A 27,321-nucleotide genomic window follows, 5' to 3' on the forward strand; every position below is an offset into this window, starting at 1 on the left:
GGCAACCTACACTGAGAATAGGTCAAGTACATCTCCCTACTGCGAGTCTGGCCACGTTCCTTATGCAAATTACCTCAAAGTCGCTTGTGTTTTGCTGGCGTAACAACGTCCGCTGCGTATGTCCGCACTTTTCTCTTCAAGGCAAACCAGAGTTGACATCACTGTTTAGCCCTGACTTTTATGCAGGTCAGGGCAGTGGTGTGATTATTCCGGAACTGACGATCATCCAAGTGCACGGGTGATTCCTTGACACATTTCTAGGGTACTACACACATTGTCTGGCTGCTAATAATAGAAGTAGGAGGTCAGTAAGATATCTAGTGCAGGAACGAATGTTCCGTGTTAGTCTGTAGAGTCAACTTGTACTGGATTGCCCAACAGACATGATACCATTCAACAGAATGTCCATAGAACGTCAGCCTAAAGAAAGCTTGGACTCTGGTGGAAATGGGACACTTTACAATTGTATTCTGTACACCATAAGAACTTTTTGTTTGGTATGTCAAGCGCAAGTTCTTGGTCGACTCTCTGAAGCATGCTGAAATCCCCTGCTATTTAACCTGTGCAGTACAGACCAGAATTCACTTGTCAACAATAACAATGCAGTCTACACATGCAAAGGCTGAGTTGACAAGCTGAATACTGTGTATCTCAACATGCTTTGGGGAGTAGAATAAGAAGCTGGTTGACATTAAAAGCAAGTGAAAAAACTGTTTCTTGCCTATTACAAAAAGACAATTTGACCGAGGTAGGTGCCCAGCTGTTTATATACTTGTTCCTCCCACTGTCATATTTCTGGTTTAGGTAATACCTCTACAAGTAAGGTTTAATTTTTTGCTCATACACTACTGTACAAAACTTTTCTTTTATGATCAAGAATAAAATAGGATCCCTATGCAAATTTTTGAACAGCGACTCGGAATTTACTGACCTTTGAAACTTATAAAAGCGTTGGAAAATTCATACATTCAGTCAGTGGCAGAAAAAAAAATGTTTTCACAGGAATAACAATGAAGCATATAACAGGCAAGTCTTAAAGATAATTTAAATTTAGAGGTACATTTTACCATAAATGTATCTTGTTCTGCATGCGTTGCAGTGATCACACCTAGCATATCTCACCGAGAAACAGCTTTCAACTGGAATGTTGCAGTACATGAAATGTAACGCTTTCATACATGCATACATTGTTTCAGCAAATTTCAGGGCAAATTGTAAAGTAACATACTGAAATTCCTCTCCCAGTCACCTAGGTTGTAATCTGTTACTTTAAAAACAATTTATGAATTTTCAAAACTAACGAATACTACAACTTAGTGTCTAAAGCTGAATAACCACTTGCATTCATTAACCTGTTGAGTGCCAAAGTCAATTTGTGTTGCCCTTATAGAATATAAAACTGACAACTTTTTTCTTGTCCTGGACAATTTTTTTTCAGATTTTTCCCAAACTTTTGGTAAAAAGTCGTAGCCAATGAAAAGTTATGTCCATCTGGCCCAAAATGATGAAAAAATGTCAGAAAAATTCATAAAAAATGATAAAATGTTACACTTAAATTTTGTTGGGAAATATTACAGCACTCAAAGGGTTAATGCATGTGTTTGACACAGCAGCTTCCCCTAGCCCTACCTATATTACTGAAATCTCATCTGATTCGTAGTGACATTCAGCAACATGATGTGAAAACCATAAGGAACGTACTGGTCGTTTGTCTGTGAATATTTTCTTCATGGAGGGAATGTTTGGAGCAATTTCAATAAATTGTGAAACAGAGCATGTATTAGTTTTGAAATATTATAATGAAAAATTATACCTTTATCAAATTCGTGTAGAAAGTAACTGTAACAAGTAAATAACATTGTCCAGGTCTCGGTACTGAGTATGCCTTTATGACAATGGAATGTATCTCGAATCAAAGTATGTGTCAAGATGTCATTTTTATGTACAGTCAGTATATACCCCATGAAGAACAAGAATTGCTCACTCTCATCCCAACGCAAAGTGATCATTTTGAAACCCGTGTTTTAAAACAATTTCTAATTGTCTGCATATTCAAAGGGCCAGTAGTTGCAAATTTCAAAGTGTTTCTTCATTTTTTTTGAATGTCAATTGCAAGTTCTTGTTCTATCTCCTAAAACATCTAGAATTATCAACTATTTATCTTGTCCACACTCTCAGTGTTTAGACGCCTAAAACGCACCACTATTGTTTTCATTTGAAATCTACTCTTGACCAGAATTCGCTTGTCAACAATAACACTGCAGTCTACACATGTACAGACTGAGTTGACAAAGTGAATACCGTGTATCTCAACATGCTTTGGGGAGGAGAGATAGAAACTGTAGTTAACATTTGAAACAAAAATTTAAAAAAAATCGAAAGTTACAGCTTCTGGCCACAAAACCGAAGTACTCATACCAACAGGTATTGTTCACTAAAAGTACCCACCTCTCATACACCGTCTGATACCAAAACGTCTCCATGAAATGCGAAACATGTTTACTCGCGTAAGATGGAAAGAAATCTGATCATGTTTTGTCTGAACACAGAAAGTACAGATGCCTTCCATTTCCCCGTGTGTATCCCTGAGTACTGGGTTCATTTTAGCCAATGGCAACAGGGAACACTAGGATGACGTCGTCAAACGACAGTGCAGTAGATTTCAAAGCATCCAAGGACGATGCATGGTGGAGACCCTGTGAGTGGAAGATGGTCCTGACATAAGGGAAGTCAACCACTGATAAGGAATCTAGTGGCCTTCAGTGCGATGTTCATGGAAACTTGCAAGGATTTTTTTCATTTTATTCCCTTGGAATTTTTCAATTTCCTTTGCATCGGCGTCGTTGAATTTTTTTTATTTTTGGTTTTAGTTTTGGATTTTTTTTTACCGCTGGGGATGTCAGAATCCAAAGTAAAAATGAATGACTGTGAAGATGTGCCGATACGTCAGTGAGGAAATACACTTTATTAGGCCCTTTCTGTAGTTTTTTATGTCATATCAAATGTCAATAATTTTAAGTAAAATCGGGTTTTTATTTTTGTGATAATTTACATTTCAGATTCTTGCGTATGACCAACATGGCTGCACATCTCGGCACTCATGGAGCGAAAACTGCAAAATTGATGTTTGCACAGGATGTGGTACACAAGATGTCTCGACTGACGTAAACGAATAGCTGATGTTTGTGTCATACCTATTGTTAGTAGTAAATGTAGTTAAAGGGATATAGTCGTCGGAACTGCGCTCAAAGGTCGTATGGGACCCATACGACCGATTGCAACACTGTATCCAAGGTACGATGGTTATTGATGAAAGTTAAAACATGTCTGTCATAATCTACATCGTATAATTTAAATATTGCAGCTATGATGATGAGGTGCATCTAGATATCATGCACGAAATTCATTGTTTGTAAACAAGATACTCGCACATGCTCAGATCCGACGACTATTTCCCTTTAAAGCACTGAAAACAATTTGAATAGCCGTTTATTGCAACACTTTTGACGTATCGTTCATTTGCGTAGTCGGCACGAAGCACACACAGGGACGGGGAGAAGTCATGGTCCCCCTGCACTGTAGTAAAGTGAACAGAAAAGATAAAGAGAGTTCGGAAACGCACATCTCGCTTTTGCGGAGGTACCAACTGTATACTACTGGTTATTGTTGTTTGAAATTGACACTTTCCAAGATGCAGAGAGAGAGAGAGAGAGAGAGAGAGAGAGAGGTACTATACTTTTTACTATACTGTTTACTGGCTCATGATACCTGTCACAAAGGTATTTGAATAGGGATGATATATATCGTTGTCTGGGGTACATACGTAGTAATGGTTACAGTTTACAATACAGTAATACAGTAGTCTAAACGCATACATACTACACATGCTCCAATGCAATACACGTGGGGATATGGGTGAGTATCAGCGAGTCATAAAGGCACACGATTTACGACAGCAAATTTTGCTTTGTCAGCAGTTTGACAGAATGAAAATTGAAGTCTCTCTAAAATCGAGTCGTTATTTATGAATGACCTATAACCATCGACTGTGTTTTACTAGTAGCTAACCGCTATAAAGACGATTATCCAGACACGAATTCAGAGGGAAACCGCTGCCTTTTTCCCATATATGTGACTTAAAGACCATAGTTAAGAAATATATAAACCTAAGATAATGGCACATGTGTAACTCAAGTTAAATTTCCTTGCAATCCGCAGATCAAGACAATATTTTACAGTGCTGGATAGACTGACCTACCAGTCGCGTGGCATTTGTCCGACTTTCCTGTTTAAAATTTTATTTTTTATCTTGCTTGGGCGTAAGTGGTTGTAGGTATAAGTTTTGCCATAACACCTCCGTCGACGCCATACTTTGCCGAAGTTTATTCCTTCGATTTACTCTGTTTAAAAGATGTGAATCAGTTCGCACACTTGGAGCAAGTGTAGGTATGGGATGAATTTGTATTGCGGTACTGTTTAACGAAAGAAAAGTTAGAACTCAAGTGTTCTGCGGACAGATGCAACACGTGTCCCATCTTCGACTATTAGTGCAAGATGCGAGGTATAATGATATTCAAATATGCAGATTACATTAATGAGCATTGTTTCGGTATTAAAATTCTATGCTAATGACCCTTAATCAATGTGGAATATTCATGTACCTCGGTTCTTGCATTGTATAATCTTCGAAGGTATTGATGACGTCATATACTGCTGTACACATGGTGACTTTAACCCACAAGCTATCAGTTTTGTCTCCCTCGATCATTGAGAAATAGAACAAGATTCATCCGATGATTTCTTACGTTTTGTTCTTGCATTGTTGCGAGACAACAAGAAATTATGAATTTTTGTCTTTTTTATTAGACAGGGACATTTATGAACAAAGCAAAGATTAAGCATATCGCATTCCGTTTTTAACAATAATCGAAAAATAAAGGAAGACGAAGTTGGCATCTCAACGAATTGCAGACCGACACACATATTTTGTTCCCAGTCGCCCAACCAAGTAATACGGTTACTCTCCAGTTACCTTACACTAGATTGAAACTCTCTGTTGCCGACCTCTCCTTCACGACGACGTATTTATCCAAAGACAGTAGAGGGTCTTCCCCTCTGTCTATGGTTTATCCCTGTCCACCCGATAGCAAGATAGCAATGACAACCTATGTTATAGGCGACTGTAGGCTTACACATGCCCGGGTATACACATGGAAACATTTTGTGTTAGTTTACATCAGTGTTTTCATAAATATGAGACTCTTTCTTGACACTTATCTCTCTGCAAAAACAAAAGATGAGTTATTTGATCGTGTGATTTGTTGATACCCACGTCACACAAAATATTTCATTGATTTACGTCCTTGACTGACCCGCAAAATGCTGTGTAGTTCTAAAATTAGAGAAGTGGAACATTTAACCCAGAACAGACTAGACTCGTTCCTTGCCCTATGGGGGCGCTACACTGCACTACGCTGCCGTCCCAAAGGGACAAGCATCCACCGCCATCTTCCGGTCCATATTTAGACCGGTGACGTCATGCGTAGCGCGTGCAGTGACCTGTTACAAGTCACCTGACACTTCAAAACAAACCAAAACGCCTGCCGGTGCGGTGCGAAGTTAGATGCTCGAGCTCCTGTTGTTGCCACGAAGATTTCAGTCATAAAGCAGATGGCTGAAGTGGAGACTTTTGACTCAGATTGTTTTGTGTGCGGCCTTCCTCCACGGTCCAGTGATGTCAAACTGAATTTGAAGGCAGGTGACGACAAATTCAGAAATGTTGTATTTTCTTTGACCAATGTAACTGTCGGTAGAGGTGTATATTGTAGAAACTGTTGTCGGAAGGTGTTAAGGCTTTCTGACTCGGTAAATAGTCTTCGAAATCAAATTGCACAAAATGTCAACAAAAGAAAAGCCGACGCGTCACCAGCATAACGCTGCGAAGAAACATTTTGTGTCAACTACCCCTGACAGAGAAGACGTTAAGCGCACGCCTACTAAAATACCATCTCCAGTAAGTTTAGCTGCAAATCTCAACACGCTAGAAGAGCCCTACGCTTCGTTGATCAGTATGGAAAGGCGACTTCCAAAAATACGGGCGATGAGTCAAATGAGTGGAAGAGGGATAGAGGAATGGCGACATCGATTGCAGGTGACGTGTATTTTCTCGATTCGTAGCTGTTCTTTCACTTTGAACCTTATTTTCACTGCTAAGCCAGTTTACGTGAGTACTAAAACATATGTGTACATAGAATGTATTGACACTTCACTTTAGTGAATAGAAAATTATCAATATACTTTATTGATGATGATGTACTTGTATCAACCACAATGCATGGTTTACTACACTAACTCAAGCTTTTTAAATCCTACTGAAGTAAAATGGCATCTCAGCTTCATCATGGAGATACCGCTTAATACCTCTATGGTTTCATTCAGGAAGTGTTAATAGAACTAAACGTTGTATTGGACAGTGTTTATTTTAATCCATATATTTCAATGCATTTCTTCATTCAGAGTTTTAAAAACTGGATATTGTGCCATCCTATATTTAGTTTGGCATCACTTTTACTTCATCTGCTAACTTTAAAACAATAAAACCAGCTTTGGGGTTTGAAAAAACAAAGTATTGAGGGCGCTTTTTGCATATATGAAAACTTTTAATTATCTCATTTGTTTGATTCATGTATCAGAAGATTCTGAGTTGCTTTACGGATGTCATAATGTTAGTTTTGTTGAGGTATGTAAAACTGTAATGTGTTCTGTTTACCATTGAATCTACAGAAGTATTATCATCCCAAGATCATAGTTATGCTTTGCCATTGGGAGAAAAACAAAACAATATGGTACCCAAAACTTGTAAGTAAATTTTCTTTATTATTTAAAAGTGACAATTGTTAGAATTTTTTAAATCAGATTTAACCAGATCATTTTGACCCACGCTTCATTTGAAATATTTTAACATAAAGGACCATGGAAGTAGGAACTTCTATGATACTACAATGTTGGTTAATCTAGCTTAGATTATTTCAGAAAGTATTTCTAATAACATGTATAACTCTTGCTATTGCACAATGTACTTGACTAACTGTTATTCAAATCTTTTCACATACAACCTGTAGATGGAACAAATCATGTCCATTCTGCTGACCTGGACCACAGTTATGTTAGAAGTGTGAACAAGTCAAATCATCTGTATTTATCAGCTGAGGCAAACCCTGTACAGAGATTTGTAGACATGCAGCTTGACTTTAAAAAGTACATTGCAGGTAATCAACCACATTCTGTCAACATCTCAGCTGTACTTGATTTGTGTAGGGCTTCAAATGAAGAGACATTCACGAAGAACATCTTTGAGACAAACTTGAAGGATGTCTTTCTTATGGAATTAATGAGAGAAATTTCTATAGAAATTTCTCGACTGAGCCAGAGAAAGCATGGGTACATAAGCAAGCTAATGACAAAGGATTATGAAAAAATGAAAGACTTCTCATGGGAAGAAATTCTCTTTGAATTCATGGAAAAAGCCCCCTCCGTATTTAGGTTATTGGTTGCTTTAGCCATACCCGAGTGCAAGATGGGGAACGAAGAGAATTCTTTACGTGTGATGCCTCGTCTTGGTATGGTCTATGGCATTTTGATGCAGACTTGAATACAGGAGTTAAGTCGAATTCAAAGAATAGTATCAATGACACTGTTCGACACAATAAGTGATCAGAAGGTATTTCATGTAATTTAAAGTATTGTTGGTTAGGTGTTCAAAATATATTGTATCTGACAGATATATCAGTATACCTTGAGTTCTGACTTGACCTTAGACATATTTTGGCTGAGAAGACAAATCTGTAAATATTGGAAAATTATAGTGAGACATCATTTGTGACATGGTTTGATTTCATTCTTATAAAAAAGTGTTCAAAATAACAGTACTTGTAACAGAATTAGATTTGTAAAAGGAAACTAATGTCCTTGGTCAAAATGTCTTGAACTTTAAGGCTGAATGTATCAACAGCAAGACTTGTTTAATATGACTTATTTACATGTGTAAAATTTTACATGTAAATTGTAGTTCTGAGTCATGTCATTAAATTAAATTTGTGTTTCTAAATTGTTAGCAGACAAAATGTTGTCCGTATAATTATAACTTCGAGTTCTTATTTTCTCCATATTATTTAAAGGTAGTATATTTTGAGTATATTTCTTAAAGTAGAAATGTATAGTGTGAAATATATGTTTAATGTGTTTAATTTTTTTTAATTATTCAAAGTAAATTGTTCAGTGTTGGTTAAAATGTTGCATAGTTATATTTCTGAATCATTTTATACTGTGGACTTTGTTGACAATTTTGATATCTAGCATGGATTTATACAAATGTTCCTGCTGAAAATTTCGGATTATGCATGTTGATGTTCAATTTTTTACTTTGAGTACAATACAGTGTTCTCTCTAGGATTTTCCAGAGCAATATCAACTAATTTGCATAACAATACAATTAACCCTTTCTGCCTGATTTTCTGGTAACATACCTAAATTTATCTCTGTATATATAGGAGTTTAGACCTGAAAAGGTAAATTGTTATGATGATGAGTTTCTATTTAGTCTTTCATAGTTCACATGTCTTTTCCCCAATGGTATGCAAGCCCAATGAGTTGTATCATTGTATGATGAAACACAAAGTCTAAATTTTGACAAGATTCTGGTCATTTTAGTAATTTTAGTTCTTTTGATAGATTATTCATGTTCTTCTGTTCATTGAGGTTTGCTCAATCACCAGTTCATACAATTAAACTCCAATTACATTTGTGCACTAAGGATTATAATACATACTGTACTATAATTTTTAAAATTTTGATATATATCAAAAATTAAGTGATGAAACTAATCATGTGCTACATCCATGCATACATTTTGAGTTGAATTGTAGCAACTATGATTGAGTGTATTCAAAGTTTGTAGATTTGTGTTCGTTACTAGTTTTGAAAACATTTATGCATAATTGCATAACTTGTTTTCTATTCAATCTCACTGAATAAAAATGTTGTAGAAGATACAATTCTTGGTGCTGAAAATTTGAAAATAATATTCCATAAGATATTAAAGATTAGTTATATTTTCTTCATTTTTAAGGTGTTTGATAGATTGCAGCCATTGGGAGTCTGTTTAAGCTACAACACCGGATTGCTTATACTTGACAAAATAGCAGGAGAATTCAACAATGCAGTTTGTGATATTATCAAGCAGAACAGAAGATTTAGACTGGTTGGTGACAATGTAAATTGGAGAATCCATGTCCGGGACCAAAGGCAGCATAGACAAGGCAAAATGTTCCATGCATTTGCATCTGCTGTGATAGTCCAGCCACAGTTATTTGATAATATTGACAACAATACTCGTGTGTACTTTGCACATGATGTACCTGTACAGATGTTCCTGTTGACAGAGACTGACTTGCAGGCCATCAAAAGTGAATATGTTATCCATGTATGTAGAGTAGCATCCAAATTCATGCCTGTTTTTGGGTTCTGCAGAGATGTTACACCTGAATACATCAAAGGTAAATATTCCCATCTGCTAACAGAGAAAGCAAAGGTCATCCCACTTCCAGTTTTATTTAAGAATGAACAGAAGTACAGTGAAGTGGTTGATATCATGGACTTTTATGAGGACATTGTAACAGATGCATTTACAACGGCCGGGAAAACCACTGATGGTATTAAGATACAGACTGGGGTGATCAGCTTACCCGTGAACGCTTTTCGGGAGCTAAGAGACTCAGAGCGACAGGTCTATCAGCCAAGGATAGATTTGAGCATTTGTCACCAATAACATTCGAACTTTTTCACATGCTCATGAATTTCCAAGCTATGATGATAAAGCATTTATACAATGAAGATAGTAGAATTGACATTGGAACACTGAGTTGTGAGAAGACTAGGCTTGGAGGACACAAGTCAATGAAGATGTCAAGTTGGCGTACGATGCAATAAGGACTTCATACTATCATTCACCGATGCTTATATTGTTGAAGCACTGATGCACTATTTTGGTATGAGCGATTTGAACTCCACTCCATGTATCAACTGTCCACCTGCTGAATGGCCCAACAACAAAGCTAAAACAACATGGATTGACAAGCATATAGGATCACTTGTAGAAAAGTATGTTTTGGCTGGTGGTATGGAAGCATTGCAACCAAAGTCATCACAGAATCTGATTGGTAAGTTTATCAAATATGAAGTTATTATTTTCCAAATTATGCAAATGAGCTGAAAAAATGTAAAAAAAGTCAAAAGTTAACAACTCCAGAACCCCTTTATAGATTGCTATGGAAATCAGTATGCAAGTACCTTTGGTGGACCTCATATTTTTTTTTTTTGCATTTTTGATTACTTTTCATGAAAAGCAGTTGTTCTTGTAAATTGAGTAAAATGTACAGTCATTAGCTGGTCCAACACCAAGCAAAATTTAACATTTACTTAGAATTACTTTACAGTACATCTTCCAATGTATAAATTTATGGCATTGGAAGTATCCATACTTTATACAAGAAGTTTTCAAATAACAGATTCAGTATTTATCATCCAATGAAATGTGAGTGTCACCATGTCATTGACGTTAAAGCTTTCCTGTATATACTGTATCCTTTGCCCGTAGCTTTGTCTTGTTATCTTCATATTAGATATATGTGATCACATAGAGTTTGTTTGAATATTTGCCAGTGAAAAACAAAAGTGATTCTGCCACCACTCCGGAAAAAAAAACTATAGTGTTAAAGGGACAAAGTCACTCAATTTGTACATTATTTATGACATTTTAATTTTATTTGATAGATCATTTATTTTGTTCTCCCCAGTGAAATATTCCAAATCATCAGTGACATACAACCCCTACCCTGTATAATTCATAGTGCATAAATTCTACCATAGTACAATTTTGGTATGAATGAAAGTAATCACACAGTGCAGTTGAACTATGACAATTATCAGACACTGGGTTCATTTCAGTGACTAGAACAAAATAAATAATAGTTCAAAAGAAAATAAAACGCCACAAATAATGTCTCAAATGAGCTACTTTTTCTCCTTAAGCTGTATATCTAGAAACAAAAGATATGTAGATTACTTATTTTATTATTCATTTCTGTATTCAATTTTAGTTGATGGAATTGTCGTCGGCATTGAACTCAGCAATGGAACCACGTTAGATGTTGTTGTCAACGCAACAAAGCCAGCAGCACCCCCAGATGACTATATATTGAACTATGGACATAAAGTTCTTGAATTAGGATTGTTATACAAGGCACTGCTTGACCTATGTAAACTACCAGATAGAGACCGTGGTCTGAGACTTTTGAATTGACAATGATGTATCTGAAAGCAAGCAATAACCTTTCAAAGTATGCATATGAAATAATGAGGCTACTTGTACACCAGTTCTGTATTCTTTCAGAGAAAGAGGCTCATGAAGAGTTTTATGGCCTTTTTGTCTACACCCATGGAAAGTTAGACAGTCACATACCAGTCGACTTACAAATGGAATATATTGTGAAATCAGTTAAAAAATCCATAAAACACATGTATTCAAATCAAACTGAGAAAAATATTTCCCGGCGAAGTGGTTCACTTTCAGGAATTAATGAAATTTCTCAGAATTTGATAAGTGTACTAGTGTACTTATAAGAGCAGATAAACACTCTGTTGTGTCCAGCCTAGACGATGAACTGACAATCATTGAGGACTTACATACAGTAAAACCATTTAATCACAACAATGGAAGACACCATCAGGGATTCCTAGAATTCACAAAACTGTTTTGCATGGTATGGACATGGCAAACATGCATAGGTGGATCTCAGATCAAACCCACAAATGGGCGACTGAAATAGGAAATTGAAGAAATGTAAAGGATCCAAGAAGTTGCATGTGTCAATTAGGGTGTTTTACTAAAATTAAGTATTCTCATTTACATATTGCACTAAAACTAAGATGTGACAGAGTTTGGTATATCACATATATAGGGAAAAATCTAGATAAAAAGCCTTTGATTTGTTTTGATGCCTAAGCAGTGCTACAGACAGGCCTTTGGTTGGAAAGGGACCAGACTTACCTGAGTAAAGTCTACCATGTCTCTCATGTGTAGACAAATTCACACTGTTTATCAAATTTTGAAAACATACTTTTATGCACACCATTCTTCTCAATTCTCATTTTAAATAATTTGGAAAATTATTCATAATTGAGAGAGGAGATAGCATTTTTGTAAATTTGCCACAGATTGTGTCCTCAGCCATACAGAATAATGTGATGAAAAGTAGGGAGACAAGTTGCAACTGTTTTGTGAAACAAAAGATATTGATTTTTTCCAATGGAAACGACAAAAGAAATATGCATTCTAAGTTTTCTCAGAGAATGACCCCTTCAGTTTGTCATAACTTGCTGCCTAAAAAGTATGGCATTTGTAGTACCTACATAACTTGACTTCCATGGTTGTTTAATGGTTATTTTGAAATTTTCACTGAAATATTTAAACATACTTTTCCTAGAGATTATTTAAAATTTATTCTGATGCTGCACATTATTGTTTGCAAACAGAACTGAAAAAGTTTTTAGAAATTTAACCTTCAAGGATACAAATCAAAGAGAATTGTCGGTAATTTATTGTACTGTGCCGTCCATGGGACTTGCTGTATTGGATGAAAATTTTGAAATTTCTTTCAAGAGTATGTGATAACCTTTGATCTTATTTTCCATGTATTATTGCTGCTAAGCACCTGTGTAATTTTTCAGGTAAAAAATTGCAAAGGATGACCAATTACATCTCACTTGCAATTCTTGTAAATAGTGGAAGTGCCTTAGCCACTGAAATAAACTTGTGAATTTTCTATAGAAGCCTACTTTTTCTCTGCAGCATTTATTTTACATCCCCATACATATTTTATTACTTACTTTTGAACATCTTACAAAGGAAAATCAAAATCTCTATTTTTAACATTTGTGCATCCGTAATAACAAAAGTACACTTATGTATCATATATGTACCTTGACCATATGAGAATAGTGACAGCCATTATACATTGTTCGCATAACAACAAAATGCATTTTATTCCAAACTAAAACCATCAAAACATACCATGAAATTCAGCTTACACCTTTTGAAGTTGAGATAGAACTTGATTAATTATTGCAACAATATTTGAAATATAAAGGATGTCCATTGCAGGATACTTCTCTAATAGATTCTGTTTTGTGGTGAATACATTGTAATTTGATGCTATATATTCTGCTAAGCCTGTGCTAAGACCAGTATACAGTGGAGCATTACCTTTGAGAAGTGAATTTTCAGATTCAAAGTAAAACAAAAGTGCATTCAATATAATAGATGCTGTTTTCCTTTTAAATTTGGGGTTGTCATTATTTTGGGTCACAGGCTGAAGGGTCTTGTTAATGCATTCAGTACAATTACATTTTTTTTCACAAATATCACAGCAATTGTGCATCAGAATCAACGCTTGATCAAACTGGCAACTGAAATGAGAGCAGATAAATTCTCTGCGGCAAGTCTGAAGTTGACAAAATTGTCTCATCTCTGATGTCATTCCTGGGACATTTACAGCTACGTCACTCTGGTTGAAATACAATGTTGCAGCTGCCTGCTGCCCATTCCTACCAGCTCTTCCTATCTCCTGGATATAAGCTGTAAATACAAGACATGTTGATTGTTAGGAGAAAATGAAATAATATAAGAAAGATGCTCAGATTTAAAAAATGCCAAGGTTTTTGGATTGATGCATTTATTCTTGATTACAATTGTTTTTCTAAAAACCATATACTAAATATCGATCCATAGGCTTGACGGACAAAATTTAGTTTATTTGAAAAAGGTGATTTCTTCGACTAATTCTGAAAAAAGTATCACTCACTTTCCAATGTTGTTGGAACACCAATATGGATAATATTCTGGATATCTGGAGCATCAGTCCCCATACTATATGCTTCTGTTGCATACAATAAACGCAAATCACCATCTGCTTCACCCATGCCAGAAACCACCTTACTTTTCATCTAAAGTTTAAAAAAAAATATTATTACATGCCACAATCTGAGTTTAAAACTAATGCATTGGTTTAAATGGGAAATATCCAGAAGTGTAGCGGACCAGTGAGCATTATACGGGCCAAAGGATACTGGTCTGTAATTGTTGGAACACACTGAGATATCACTATGTGCGCACTACTATATAAGGTTTATTATTGTCTAAAACATTACCAATACTGCTTGTAAAATCATTGCTTTCACTGAAAAGTTTTATTTGACCAGGCATGTAAGAAAAACATTATTGCCTGAATACATGGGTTTATGGGTCCACATAACATAACAGGAGACCATTTACCCTCTTGCATTGAGCAAATGACCCCCTGTGCTAGGGCCAATACTCCAATTGTACTCAGACATTAATATATTGGTAGGTATTTATACAGTAATTCTGCTAAAAAATTATTATTTTTTATTATTTTTATGTTGTTCTGATTAATCTATGCTTCCCACTGCAACCTACTGAGTTAACTTTATTCCATATTTTTTTTTTGGTTTGAGTGTATAATTTTTACTATTGTTATCATCTGACTATAGTGCCAGTAAACAAAATGCAAGTTGATGGCTTATTATCAAGATCAATACAATATGTCAAATTATGTTATAAATTATGGCATACAACCCACAGAATTTATGAAATTAAACACCTAAAATATTTACCTCAGGTGTACATGGACTGTGGTACTGACCCACTAGGCTTGTGATTTCTGAATTGGACATATTATGTGTCAGAGATGACCTGACCGTTTCCTCATAACCAATTCCACACCAGTTTAGTTTTGTGTAAACAACTGTCTTTGGAAACTTGGTCTTGTGCGTTCTTAGTTGATGTCCAAGGGGTGCTACCACATCAACAAATGAAGAGTGACCAGATGGCAGTCTTGGCTTGACTATGATCTTGATGTTTGGTCCATCGATGGATGATGTTATTTTCAGCGCATTCTTCAGGCATAGGATTTTGTCAATTTCTTGACCCATTTTGTCTGACAAAGTGGCAGTGAGTCCTAAAACATTAGCTTTCGGGAAAAATGCTCGTAGTTGGCATAATTCTTTGAATTGAGTCCTGAACTCTTCGCCCCACTGTACAACACAATGGACTTCATCGATGACAATGAATTTCACTTTCTCCTGCCATGCCTTTGTCTGGAACAATTTTCGGGCATTGCTGTTTAAAAAATCTTCTGGATGACCGATTATGTAGGTAAAATCGCAGCTAGCTGAGTCACCACCACTTTCACTCACGAGACTGGCAAATACGTCGCTGAACTTCACAGCCCTTTCGCCATACCTGTTCAACTGTTCTTCAATAATAGAGTTAAGCGGGCTGACAATCAAAACGGTTGGTAAAGACACATTCTTGGCAGATTTAAACATGAAAGGCATAGCCTCAAAATTAAGGACTTGCCATAACCTGTTGGCAGCGCTGCGACAACATCTCTATCCAGGCACTGGCGAAGGCAATCCACTTGTTTTGGTTTAAAGTACGTAAAAGCTTCATCCCGGTACAAATTTACATCAGCGAGCGCCTTTTTCGAATGGCAAACAAAATGTAATTTGGAAATAAATTCTTCAGAAAACGATAACATTATGACTGAAATCTTCGTGGCAACAACAGGAGCTCGAGCAGCTACGCACCGGCCAGCGTCTTGGTTTGTTTTGATTTTGAAGTGTCAGGTGACTTGTAACAGGTCACTGCACGCGCTACGCATGACGTCACCGGTCTAAATATGGACCGGAAGATGGCGGTGGATGCTTGTCCCTTTGGGACGGCAGCGTAGCGCAGTGTAGCGCCCCCATAGGGCAAGGAACGAGTCTAAGAACAGACGAGGTCGCCACTTCCGGCCCAGGTACACAACTAAGCCGCGCACGTCCCGTGTTCTCGCATTTCATCGCGAGACCTCGAACAGAAAGTACATGTTCCATTGTCCCGTTCCAAGGGAACAATATATTCTGAACTTGTCGCTATCAGCATAAGCAACGTTCTCTTGACCGTGGAACGCTCCTACGAAACGGATTTGATATCACTCAGATAATCTTGTTTGGCTTTGGGGTCGACAATTCCGTTTCGAATTCTCTGATCTTGTATCGCATCATTTACAATTTTTCCAATGTTTTTGGCAATGGCTGACGAAAAACAAGTGAAACGGATTCGGAAGTCGTTCTGGGACGTCAACCAATACAAGAAGACAGTCAAGCGAATTGAAAACGGGCACAGGTAAGCGAGATATTTCATGGTGTCATCTCTTTGTCAGCCATTTTTTAAAAATATAGTTTAAAATTGAAGAGGAAAAATGACACTTGTGCAAAAGTACATGGACATGAAAACGAAAACTACAGTTGTTCTATTAGAAAAGATATATTCCTTCAAAGTATCTCATACAACATCATACATCGGAATAGTTTGTCGCAATGTGTAAAGTCAACTTTCCAAAGGTAAATATTTAGGAAGCTTGTTTTTGTGAGTTTCATAACTAACATTAACAATGGTCTGATGTATATGGTAGCGGAAATTGGTTTCATCATCCGATCATAGCCTTGGTTACGCAAGATACTGTGAACACCGGGTAAATTAAGTTTTAGACATTGCTGGTAAAAATCTTCGAATGAGCAAAAAATGCATCATTCCCGATATTTGAAACAGAAATATACTGATATACCTGTGCAATCCCCTATACCAGAGGATGAATGCCATCACATGGAAGTGCTACCGAACGTGAACTGAGTAATTTGATACTCGATGAACTCCACAGCAGAGTTGCTTACTGCATGACGAACTTGCACTTGGCGTTGGTGAGAATCTGCGAGGGTTTATACAGTAAATTTCAGTGAAGATTCCAAGCGTGCAAACCATGCCCTTGTTATTATAGTTTTGATGTCTACTCTGTCAGATACAACCCCCTTCTCAGCGTTTCGTTACATTCCAAAGCCACGGTGGAAGCGCCTTACTGAGTTTTAAGCACTTTCTCTGTCCTTCTTTTGGACTAAGCATTCTTATACGGAAAAGTATTGCGTACGTTTAGCTGAATTTAAATTCCTGAAAAAGAGCTTTGCCAATCCTGCACAACCAGGGTTGACTGAACAGCATGTTTTGAACTTGCCCCCTTGGTACATCAAGTCCAATGCCAATTACACGTTTTGTTTACAATGCAAGGAAATCCACATCAATCTCTCATTAGGGATAAACGCTAATACTAATCATTTATCATCTTTTTAAGCTCTTGAACTAATTCGGATTTGGGAAAAAAAACATACAATAAATGAACATACAAAGCAGACTACAAGACGAATTTCAATCTCTTGTCGTCAGCTCGAAATCTTATTTGGCTTAAAGAAATCCCCACACGGTAAAACATTCTAGCATTTCGTTGAGCAAATAACTGTTTCTACAGTGTTTGTCCAAGTTTTGAATACAGTCTGTGTACACGGGCACCACTGACCCACTTGCAAAACAAAACACGGATAACTCAATGAGTTGGCAAAGTGTCATCCTTCCATTCGAAGTCACGTGACCCAGTTTGTATCCTTCCGTAGGAATTGCATGCTATTGAATTCTACCGTCATTTCCTCGCGATAACGTTAAGTTTGTTGCAAAGACATCCTCTGAACGCAGTGACATCAATCAGTGGCCTTCACCAAGCAGTTAAAACAAGGTTCATCGTGCGCCGTTCTTGAAATGAATGCTTCGCGTGGAAAGGTGTCAGGCAACGGTGCATTTCCGTCGGGTGATACCAGATGTTCCGAGATGTGGTAGCTGCATGCTGACGTTGGCCTTGAACGACAGCCAAGAGTAACTTCCCTACAATCGCATGCCAACAAAATATAAAAATAAAAAAAGAAACAATGCTTAGTTTTGAAGATGACTCAGACCATGTCCTGTGAGAATCTGGAGCCGATTGGTGAAAATTCAATGACCGATAATTCTTATCTCCGATCTTGCACTAACCACAACCGCTTTCGCATTTTGACTTCGATTTGTACAGATGCGACGTTCTGTATGACTTCACACCTTGTGCCTTTGGTACTCGGCAATGCGATAATCACGACGCACATCAGGCGATATAAACTACCGCAATAAATATTACAGGACTGGTAGTAACTTGCAAACGAAATACAACGTGACTGGGTCCACAGTAGCAGTCCATTACTAGGTTTGCTGCAGTGATTTATCCCACGGTTTCCCCCTTAAATATGGGGGCGTTTTCCACTCCACACAACCACACCGTGGAAAATCGTGGGCAATATCGCTGCCCAATATCCATAAAAAGTTCAGGAAAATACTAAAACAAAACCAGGAAAACATACGCCCTTTGAATTAAAAAAGAAAGAAAGAAGTGGTTTTATTCGCGTTTTTTTCATAATTCTGACCGAAATTATGACCGTGATCCAAATTCTTCGATTCAGATGTTTTAGCACAGGAACGGTCTGCAAATCGACCTACGCTGTACTGTCCACAAAAGTAACAGCGTTTGTCATGTTACAGTTCTCGCAATCATTCAATACTTGGGCATGTCGACATTGTTTACGGAGTACTGTGTTTTGCGTACAGGGCAAGGATAATGCAAAATAAAATGAGAATTAAGACCCAATGGAGCTTTCACTGAAAGCGATGACATAACTGTCAAGTAAACAAATAATGTGATATCAGTCCGAAGTTCCGTTCTACCTAAATTCAGGAATTAGATCTTAACCCGTTCACCACCATGGTTTGTCCAAACCTATTGTTACCGATGGTGATTCTCGACCCGTTTACAGGGAATTGGGGGTGACAGGTGAACAGATCGTTGACACGGAAACACATCGTTACTTCTTCCTTCAGCTCAGCAAAAGGGCTTTCCGTGATAAGTTTATGTTCCATAAATCAGGTGGGAAAAGTGAATACGCAGGTAAAAACCGGCAAGATCCACTTGCTTCAGGACATCATGCACACGACAGACAATGATGAACATGTGGCTCCCCTTTCTTTTTCAGATCTTGCGATGATTTCATGACGATGCTGCAAGAGAGAGCCGAGCTTGAGATGAAGTATTCCAAGAGTCTCAAAGCCTGGGCCGATAAATGGGAAGAAAAAGTTTCCAAAGGTATGGGACGAGATTATCATGCAAAAAACATCCTAAAGTTTGGAACATCTTGCAAACTAGAAAGAAGATAAAATGTGGTTGAGAAAAGTTAAACCATTGGAATATTGGAAATTTCATATTGTAGGAGGGGTGATCAGAAATGATGGGGATAATTAAAATGTTCTTCCCTTCAAATATTTGATATATATTTATTTTAGTGCTGACCAATCATGTGTCGATCCCCCCCCCCCGTTCTCACTTTTTTCAGTCATGAGGATAGAGAATATATTATGAAGAAGCTTTTAAAGTTTTTGAAGTTTCACTTTGCGTTTTTCAGTAAGTTTTCCACCTTAAATTTTCCATAACTATTGAGTCAGCACTTCTACCGATAAACACGTATTCTAAGAATTCTTACGTAAGCAGTGCAATGACATATTAACAATGCACTGTAGAATAAGACAGGATGTTATTTCACAAGACGATTACGATGCGCAATAGCATAACGCATGATGTAATCAGATTTGCATAACGTAATTTTGTTCATTTTTTTGCATTAATTCTCTTGGCAGCGGTTGAATCGCAGATGATTCTAAAGATTGCTTTATCTTATTTTCCAGGGCCCGAGTACGGTTCCACGGCGTTGGCATGGAAACAGAGTTTACAAGAGTCAGTTCAAATTTCCAGATTACACGAAGAGTGTAGGTTCAAATTAATAGGACCGGATGGCCCAGTACAGAATATGCAAAAGTACGTAATAGTGTAAATTTCGGTAGATAAAGCGAAATATACGATGTTCTTTTGTCTCCGTCCGTTGAGAATATGTTGCTAGGAAACGCCACTTCTCATGCATTGATGCTGCACACGTGTCCACTTTATCATCGCATCACATGAAACAAATTCTCGACTACTGACTTGTTCATCGAAACCGAATCGGCTTGCAATACATTGCATGGTATTTCTTGAACGTATTTCAAATATCATATTTGCTCCCCGATAAAATTAAAAAAGTTGTAAAAGTACTTTTACCACTTCAAACACTGTTATAGAATAGACCACAAACCAATTGAATCTGGAGATTGACAAATATGTTATTGAATGTTATTAATCACAGATGGAAGAAAGACAATTATCGCAAATTGACCTTCGGTGGTTACCAAGAGATACGAGAAGCCGAGGAAGGATTCGCAGCTGCGCAGAAAGATTATGCAAAACAGCTTGTAAAGACGAAGAAAGCAAAGAAGGTAAAATGTCACAACGGTCCTTGGGTTGCATGATAGCGTTCTTGTGTGGTTGGTAGAGTTCCGATCAAATTCAAATGCTTGTCAAAATTCCAATATTACAAGTGATACAATTATCTCTTCATCGAAACGAATACATTATAGACTTGCAAATCAGGTACAGTACCTCATCTTTCAGGCAATGTTCTCGTATCTTGGAGGTCGCAATCTGCAGAAATCACAATCCAATGACAATCCAATGGCTAACTTTTGTGAACATGCTACTGATGATATTCCGGTTAAAAGAAAAACAAAAAGTTGGATCTTATTCAAGCAAGCAAACAAAACAAAAGAATCAATGCAACCGTGTCGCAGGAGGCGTTTGGTCATTGGATAAATTGGAAATGTTAGTAACATTGATCAAGTCGCCAGCAGGTTTTCGAAGTCCCACCTTTTACCAAATTATTTACTTTTTACGGTGCAAGGACTTGCAGTTTTACAAGTAATAGCCTAGGAAAATTGCCGTGTGCTGAAATAGGAATTCCTTGTGATACAACTTGCAGGATTACCACATCGCTTGCACTAACGTGTTCAAGGCACAGGAAGAATTAGACACACAAACACTGTCCCCTTCGTCGAATCCAGATTCATTGCGGAAACTTCAACAAAGGGTAGAAAAACTGGCGAACGAACAGGAAAAACTAAAACAACAATATCAACGCCGACTTCTAGATTGCCATGGTGATTTGAAGACAAAATATGTACAGGTGAGTAGGTTTCATGATCCCGTTCCATAGTCACAAAAACATTATTCAAAGAACAGCGCCATCAACGGCAAACCACCATACTCGACGTGTCCCCGTCTGCTTCTGATACCCCTCAAATGATGATGAATCAATTCGTGACTTATCTGCCCGAATCATCATGAAAACACTACTCATCACCGCATTTCAGGGGTATCGGACATAGATACAGAGTGACGTAGGTACAGTTCTTGGTTGACAATGATCAACTCGTTAGTACTGCATCATGGAAACGCAAGAATTAAACTTCGTACAGTAGTCAGACAAGAGCTGCGTTGATGAAGTAACTATGTTAGGGCCTGGTCAGTTTCTTCGGCCTGGGGGGGGGGGGGGGGGGGCGGTGGATTATTTTTTGCCGACGTCAAAAAGTGGCTGACCCCCCCCTATTCCAAATTTTGAAAACAGGGTGACCCCCCCTATTCCAAATTTCGAAAACAGGGTGACCCCCCCCCCTGGGGCGCGACATAGGTAAAATAAAAGGTGGACATAACGTCATATATTATATATATATATATATATATATATATATATATATATATATATATATATATATATATATTATATATATATATATATATATATATATATATATATATATATATATATATATATATAAATAAAAGGTGGACATGTCGTCATATATATATATATATATATATATATATATATATTATATTTTACATTTTACATATATTTATATTTTAAATAGTCTTCTATGTTTTAATGAAATTGTTGACATGTCAGTTGTAAGATAGGACTTTCAAAGTGTCAATCTTAAAGTTTGAATACAGTACATTTTGAATGAGCTGTATTTTGAATGAGCTGTGAATGTATTTCACACTTTCTATGCTTAACCAGATGTCCTGAACTGTTGTACAGAAATGGATGTCAATCATTAATATCAAAGAGGAAAAAGCAGTGAATCAAAAATTTTGATGGGTGTTAAGACTTGCCAACCATCCAATTAGATTTCCTGAGGAGCCATAGAGAGCTTTTTTAGCCAAATCTGATGTGTACAGTGTCTGAGAGGATCTTTTCTTGTAACATTGAAACCATAAAAGCACAGCTAATAATGACAAAAACTGCCTTTTTTAACTGTTATTTTGTTCATAAAAAAGCATCTTTCTACAGAAAAACCTGTGAAACAGGAAAATAATTGTATCAATGAGAAGGAAAGATATCTTGTCATTTTTCTATTTCTAAAATAAGTCACAGTATCAAATATATATATCGTGAAATATTTGTGCAAGTTGCTTTCTTATACTGAATTCTCATAGAGAGAACAGAATTTGTCATCCTTTTCATATGAAATGCAGATTTCATAATGGTACACTTTCACTTAGCAAACATCAAGATATCTCTGATTTATTCAAGTATGGCGCCCGAAGGGCACGCCGAAAAATATGAAACATCCTGATATCTCTGATATATATGCCTGGTATATTAAAGTCATGCACCTGAAGGGCATGCTGAAAAATGTCTGATATATTAAAGTAATGCGCTTGAAGAGCACGCTGAAAAATATTGAACATACAGATATCTCTGATGTATGTATGCTTGATATGTTAAAGTTGGGCGTGCTGAAAAATATGACTGATTATTATAGTTACGCGCCCGAAGGGCGCGCCGAAAAATACAACTGAATGATGAAATTTGTGGCTGACACTAGCATTTTAGGCAATGATGAGCCTGTGTCAAAATTCAAAACACACTGACCCCCCCTATTTGGCATTTCAAAAACATGGTGACCCCCCCTATCACCAAAGTCAAAACAGGGTGACCCCCCCCCCCATGAATCCACCGGCCCCCCCCCAGGCTGAAGAAACTGACCAGTCCCTTAGGTCCTCTGTTCGTGCTTTGTTAATTAATGTGAATACACCCTTTTCAAATACGTATACATATTCATATATCGTATGTGATATCATGAGTTTCTCAGTAAACAGCATATTTTCTTCCATTGAAGGAAAATCCCATGCTGATTCGACTTTTTTTTCATTTTCTAAGAACATGACGACACAGTTTGAAAAATGCCAAGCGTTCGAGAAGAGGCGGTTGGATTACTTGAAGGGACAATTGAATCTGCATCTCAAGTGTGTGGACTTGTCGGCATTGCCAAAGTAAGTTTATCAGTGACGTCATCGCTCAGCGGAAAACAGCAGACGACACTACCGTGTATCGTCTGGATAGTATGTCTCACGTACTCGGGTAAAATGTCACAGACAAAATCAAATTGTGTGGACAAAAATGCACTGGAAACTTATTTTATCTGCGAGTTTAATACAAACTTCCGACTGTTGAAGTCCTGCATTTCAAATGACCTGAACATTTATGATATTTTATGTGAGTTTGCTAACCGGGGAAAAATGCTGAGACGGTATTATAATAAACGAGAACTTTTTGTAAATTCGTGGCAAAATACCAATTAAAACAGCCAAGATAGGCCTTTACAAGACTTAGTGGAATATGAAGAATATGACAACTGCTTTGTGTATTTTGAATTTGGTTTAAATTTGTACGAATAAAATATCCCTGTAATTTTACGCACAGTTTTGAGAGCATCTACAAGCAGGCCTATGGAGTAATTCAATCTGCCGATGCAGGCAAAGATCTGGAGAGTTGGAGAACTAAGTATGGCACGGGAATGGAACCAAACTGGCCGAAATTTGAGGTAAGAAAGATGTCACCATGGGAATGAGGGTGAAAGATGTTGCGGGAAATCTACCAAGTTTTGATCTTGTGTGAACTTCAAGCGTTTCTGTTGGAGTTTTTATAAGAATTTGACAGCATTTCCATGAGGGTTAAATTTAGCAATAAAAGATGTCACGAACTTATCCGTTGTGTATCGACCATCGAATACAATGATATAATTTGGAGAATGTGCTTCATAAAATTATGGAATCCGTGGTTCAGATTTTAGTTTTTAAGCTCTAAATATTCATACGCAATCTGATTTTTTTTTCATTATTAGGACTACGACATTCACGCCGACGGCAGGAAATTCAGTTTTTCCGTAAAAGGTGTTCGGCCGTCACAGTCAGCCAGAGAGGACGGGTTAGTGTCTTTTTTGTAATTATTTTGTTTCCAATTGTGCATGGATTATTGCTCTGTGAATTAAACCAATCGACGCTTATTCCATATTCTACATTGCCATACATATGGAGATACACTCATGTACGCGTGTAAACCAGGGAAGTGAGTAATCTTGTTGTTGTTGTTGTGTTGTTATTGTTGTTGTTGTTGTTGTTGTTGTTGTTGTTGATGGTGATGATGATGACGATAATAAAAAATATTAAAAACGATGTGTCATTCCTTGCTGTTGTTTGTCGATGTTGTAGATAATTGTAAAAGAAACTGTAATCGTGACCAAAAAACGACGTAGGTCGCCCGACGTCACTCCCGTCCTATTATACAACCATAGGACGGGAGTGACGTTAGGCGACCTACGTCGTTTTTTGGTCACGATTACAGTTTTCTTTTACAATTATCTACAACATCGACAAACAACAGCAAGGAATGACATATTGTATTTTAATTTTTTGTTATCGTTATCATCATCATCATCATCATCATCATCATCAACACAACAACAACAACAACAACAACAACAAGATTACTCAATTCCCTGTGGTAAACTTGAAAATTGTGTTACAGTGCATGCATGAATTATGTACAAGCGTAAAATGAACCGCTCATATGGTCAGGCAGGCGAACAAACACACACACACTGAGAGAGAGAGAGAGAGAGAGAGAGAGAGAGAGAGAGAGAGAGAGAGAGAGAGAGAGAGAGAGAGAGAGAGAGAGAGAGAGAGAGAGAGTGTGTGTGTGTGTGTGTGTGTGTGTGTGTGTTCTGAAGTTTGGATATATCAAAGGTTTCTTATAATTTATCAGAACCATTGAGGGGTGGGCGTTTAGCTAACGGCGTTCTCGGGAAATAGCCCCCCCCCCTCCCGGGAACGGTAACCGCCTTCCCAGACACTATCAAACCACTTGTTGTAATGTATATAAGAAGTCTATTATATATTTAAAAATGGCATTACGTATTTTCCCGAGCAGTTCTATAACACAATTATCATGTTTTGCTTCCACAGACTTCTCGATGATGAATTCGATTCAGACGATTTTGAAGACTTTTCTGACGAAACAGACGGCGACAGTAATCCTAAAGAAGTTAACGGCCACCATCACGTGACAGCGAGCAGACAGAAAGACGAAGGTAAAGGTGACACTTTTGACCACAAGGTCGTCTTCACCGTCGCGTCATATATTGCAGTCTTCAAATTTACACCACTTGTAACGAAGGTTGAGTTGAATTGGTCTTCCCGTGTAGGCTAAAGTCTGTTTCAAAGCCGTAGAAGGCTGAATTGCTGATGGTACGCCATACACTTGGACACGACCGACTTTCATCATTACACATGAATGCACTTACCTGGTTTCTTTACGTAAGCAAACAAGTTCTTTTCACATGGTATATCGCAGGTCAACAAAAGAGTTCTGCTTACCTATATCCAGGTCTCTTAGCCGGGTCTATTATTGTATGTGACAGTTCTAAAAGTGGAGCAATTGAGCCTTCATGGACCGACGGATATAGCAACGAACAATAAGCTTTAAAAAGTTGCGAATCTTCCATTTGAAAGTTATTCTTGTTTTTAATGTACCAATAAATGACATTTATTTCACAGATGATTCTCCGTACCAAAATATCACACCAGAGGCAGCCTGGGCGCCGAGTCCCCAGGCGGTCAGTCACCAGGGGCAGAGGGAACATCGCCCTCACGGCAAGAGGTAGTTTGGACATGTTTGCTGTCAGAGCGCTGTACGACTTCGAGCCGGCGTCAGACGATGACTACAGTTGCGCGCAGGTGATTATATTTTACAGAAATATAATCCCTTGTTTTGCTCCACAAAGTCAAGTGCACTATTTTGTTTACTTATCTGCGGAAATATAGCAAATTTACATGATATCTGAATTTTAACGGAAAGTAACTCCTACTGAAAAGGAGATAAATTTGTTGTAGAACATTTTGTTACTTCGTAGGCCTACTTTCGTCAATAAACGTGGCAATTATTCAACGGTGCCTGAATAACTTCTTTGATTACTCAGATAGTACATAATATTGAACGAAAATTTCATTAACTCGCCAAAATCCGACAAAAATCTGAATACTATAGCAAACCTACACACATACGCCATGACTTTAAGCCCTTGCTGGTTCTATCAAACAGCACATCTGTTCAATCAGCTTCCTGAAAAGGAAGAAGGGGTGTTCTTGAGTGTTACAACGTATTGTTTGGGCCTACTAGCCTTCCCATTTTTCCGCCGGTAAATAATTAATCAGTGGCCGTGAAACTTCACGTTTTCATGGCAAACTTAACAGAATACGATAGCAAATAGTAAATTATTGTATTTTTCTTCAATTTAATGGTTTTCAGTGTTTGCGGATTCTTATATGTGTTAGACTAGGTGTAGGCGACAAGACCGCTCGTTTGCTAAACCTGAAATTGTGTGTTATGCAGGTTTTATACGAATAGAACGCAGTTTATGAACATTCTACGACTTGAAAATACATTTCAGAGAGAGAGAGAGAGAGAGAGAGAGAGAGAGAGAGAGAGAGAGAGAGAGAGGAGAGATCTGTAATGATGCTCTACAAAAGTCATTTTTCTGGTCACATCTTAGTGATGCATGATGCACCACGCTTAATCTGTGAGTTTGATTGCGATGTTGTTTTGAATATGTGCAAATGCAGTTCCGTTTTTTTTATTTCTCTGTTTTCGTCATCTTTTAGGTGATATTCTGACACAAATTGGCAGCGTACACGACAATGGATGGGCCTACGGTCGGTTACGAGATAGACTTGGTCTGTTTCCGGCCAATTATGTGGAAGCTCTAAGGTGAAGCTGTTGCCATGACGTCAATGAAACCGCAGCAGTTTCGTTGCTATGGAAGATGAAGACTCCATGGCTCCCCCATTACAACAATTTTAGTTATTTTCTATATATAACGGTAAAACGGACAATATATCAATATTATAATCCTTGGACATTTATATCATGTGATGACGGCAAAGGAGACTCTGGTTTGCCTTTGGCCTGGAGAATTTACTTGCCTTTCAAACTCACCGTAAATTATGGAAATAAAATCAACGTTCTAAGTAA

At 37.5% G+C, this 27,321-nt stretch overlaps 3 protein-coding genes across 3 annotated transcripts; 2 read left to right on the plus strand and 1 right to left on the minus strand.

The window, feature by feature from the left end:
• The first annotated feature begins 5,431 nt into the window (after window positions 1-5,431).
• LOC139129909 (uncharacterized) lies at window positions 5,432-12,891 on the plus strand. The gene is made up of 5 exons (XM_070695604.1): window positions 5,432-6,151; window positions 6,784-6,858; window positions 7,122-7,268; window positions 9,128-10,217; window positions 11,157-12,891. The coding sequence occupies exons 4-5, from the start codon at window positions 10,034-10,036 to the stop codon at window positions 11,357-11,359; spliced, it is 387 nt and encodes a 128-aa protein (XP_070551705.1). The 5' UTR covers window positions 5,432-6,151; window positions 6,784-6,858; window positions 7,122-7,268; window positions 9,128-10,033; the 3' UTR covers window positions 11,360-12,891.
• Window positions 12,892-13,082: 191 nt separating this feature from the next.
• LOC139129921 (ATP-dependent DNA helicase Q1-like) lies at window positions 13,083-15,740 on the minus strand. Its single transcript, XM_070695612.1, has 3 exons — window positions 14,752-15,740; window positions 13,920-14,061; window positions 13,083-13,693 (listed from the first exon to the last, which is right to left on the minus strand). Exons 1-3 carry the CDS (start codon window positions 15,472-15,474, stop codon window positions 13,143-13,145), a joined length of 1,416 nt encoding a protein of 471 aa, XP_070551713.1. The 5' UTR covers window positions 15,475-15,740; the 3' UTR covers window positions 13,083-13,142.
• A 235-nt stretch (window positions 15,741-15,975) lies between these two features.
• LOC139131076 (protein kinase C and casein kinase substrate in neurons protein 2-like) lies at window positions 15,976-27,321 on the plus strand. Its single transcript, XM_070697055.1, has 11 exons — window positions 15,976-16,306; window positions 19,060-19,169; window positions 19,766-19,895; window positions 20,260-20,389; window positions 20,929-21,132; window positions 23,173-23,285; window positions 23,716-23,836; window positions 24,137-24,219; window positions 25,257-25,381; window positions 25,848-26,027; window positions 26,952-27,321. The coding sequence occupies exons 1-10, from the start codon at window positions 16,200-16,202 to the stop codon at window positions 25,952-25,954; spliced, it is 1,230 nt and encodes a 409-aa protein (XP_070553156.1). The 5' UTR covers window positions 15,976-16,199; the 3' UTR covers window positions 25,955-26,027; window positions 26,952-27,321.

Source organism: Ptychodera flava, chromosome 1 (assembly GCF_041260155.1).
Source record: "Ptychodera flava strain L36383 chromosome 1, AS_Pfla_20210202, whole genome shotgun sequence".
Classification (NCBI taxonomy): domain Eukaryota; kingdom Metazoa; phylum Hemichordata; class Enteropneusta; family Ptychoderidae; genus Ptychodera; species Ptychodera flava.

What these genes read in the sequence shown, in the direction of transcription:
- LOC139129909 (XM_070695604.1), top strand. Translation starts at nt 10,034, where the DNA reads ATGCACTATTTTGGTATGAGCGATTTGAACTCCACTCCATGTATCAAC. An exon ending in GTCATCACAGAATCTGATTG is followed by an intron (nt 10,218 to 11,156) that starts GTAAGTTTATCA and finishes ATTCAATTTTAG; the next exon opens with TTGATGGAATTGTCGTCGGC.
- LOC139129921 (XM_070695612.1), bottom strand. Translation starts at nt 15,474, where the DNA reads ATGCCTTTCATGTTTAAATCTGCCAAGAATGTGTCTTTACCAACCGTT. An exon ending in ACAGTCCATGTACACCTGAG is followed by an intron (nt 14,062 to 14,751) that starts GTAAATATTTTA and finishes TTTAAACTTTAG; the next exon opens with ATGAAAAGTAAGGTGGTTTC. An exon ending in TGTTCCAACAACATTGGAAA is followed by an intron (nt 13,694 to 13,919) that starts GTGAGTGATACT and finishes TTGTATTTACAG; the next exon opens with CTTATATCCAGGAGATAGGA.
- LOC139131076 (XM_070697055.1), top strand. Translation starts at nt 16,200, where the DNA reads ATGTTTTTGGCAATGGCTGACGAAAAACAAGTGAAACGGATTCGGAAG. An exon ending in CGAATTGAAAACGGGCACAG is followed by an intron (nt 16,307 to 19,059) that starts GTAAGCGAGATA and finishes TTTCTTTTTCAG; the next exon opens with ATCTTGCGATGATTTCATGA. An exon ending in CCAGTACAGAATATGCAAAA is followed by an intron (nt 19,896 to 20,259) that starts GTACGTAATAGT and finishes TATTAATCACAG; the next exon opens with ATGGAAGAAAGACAATTATC.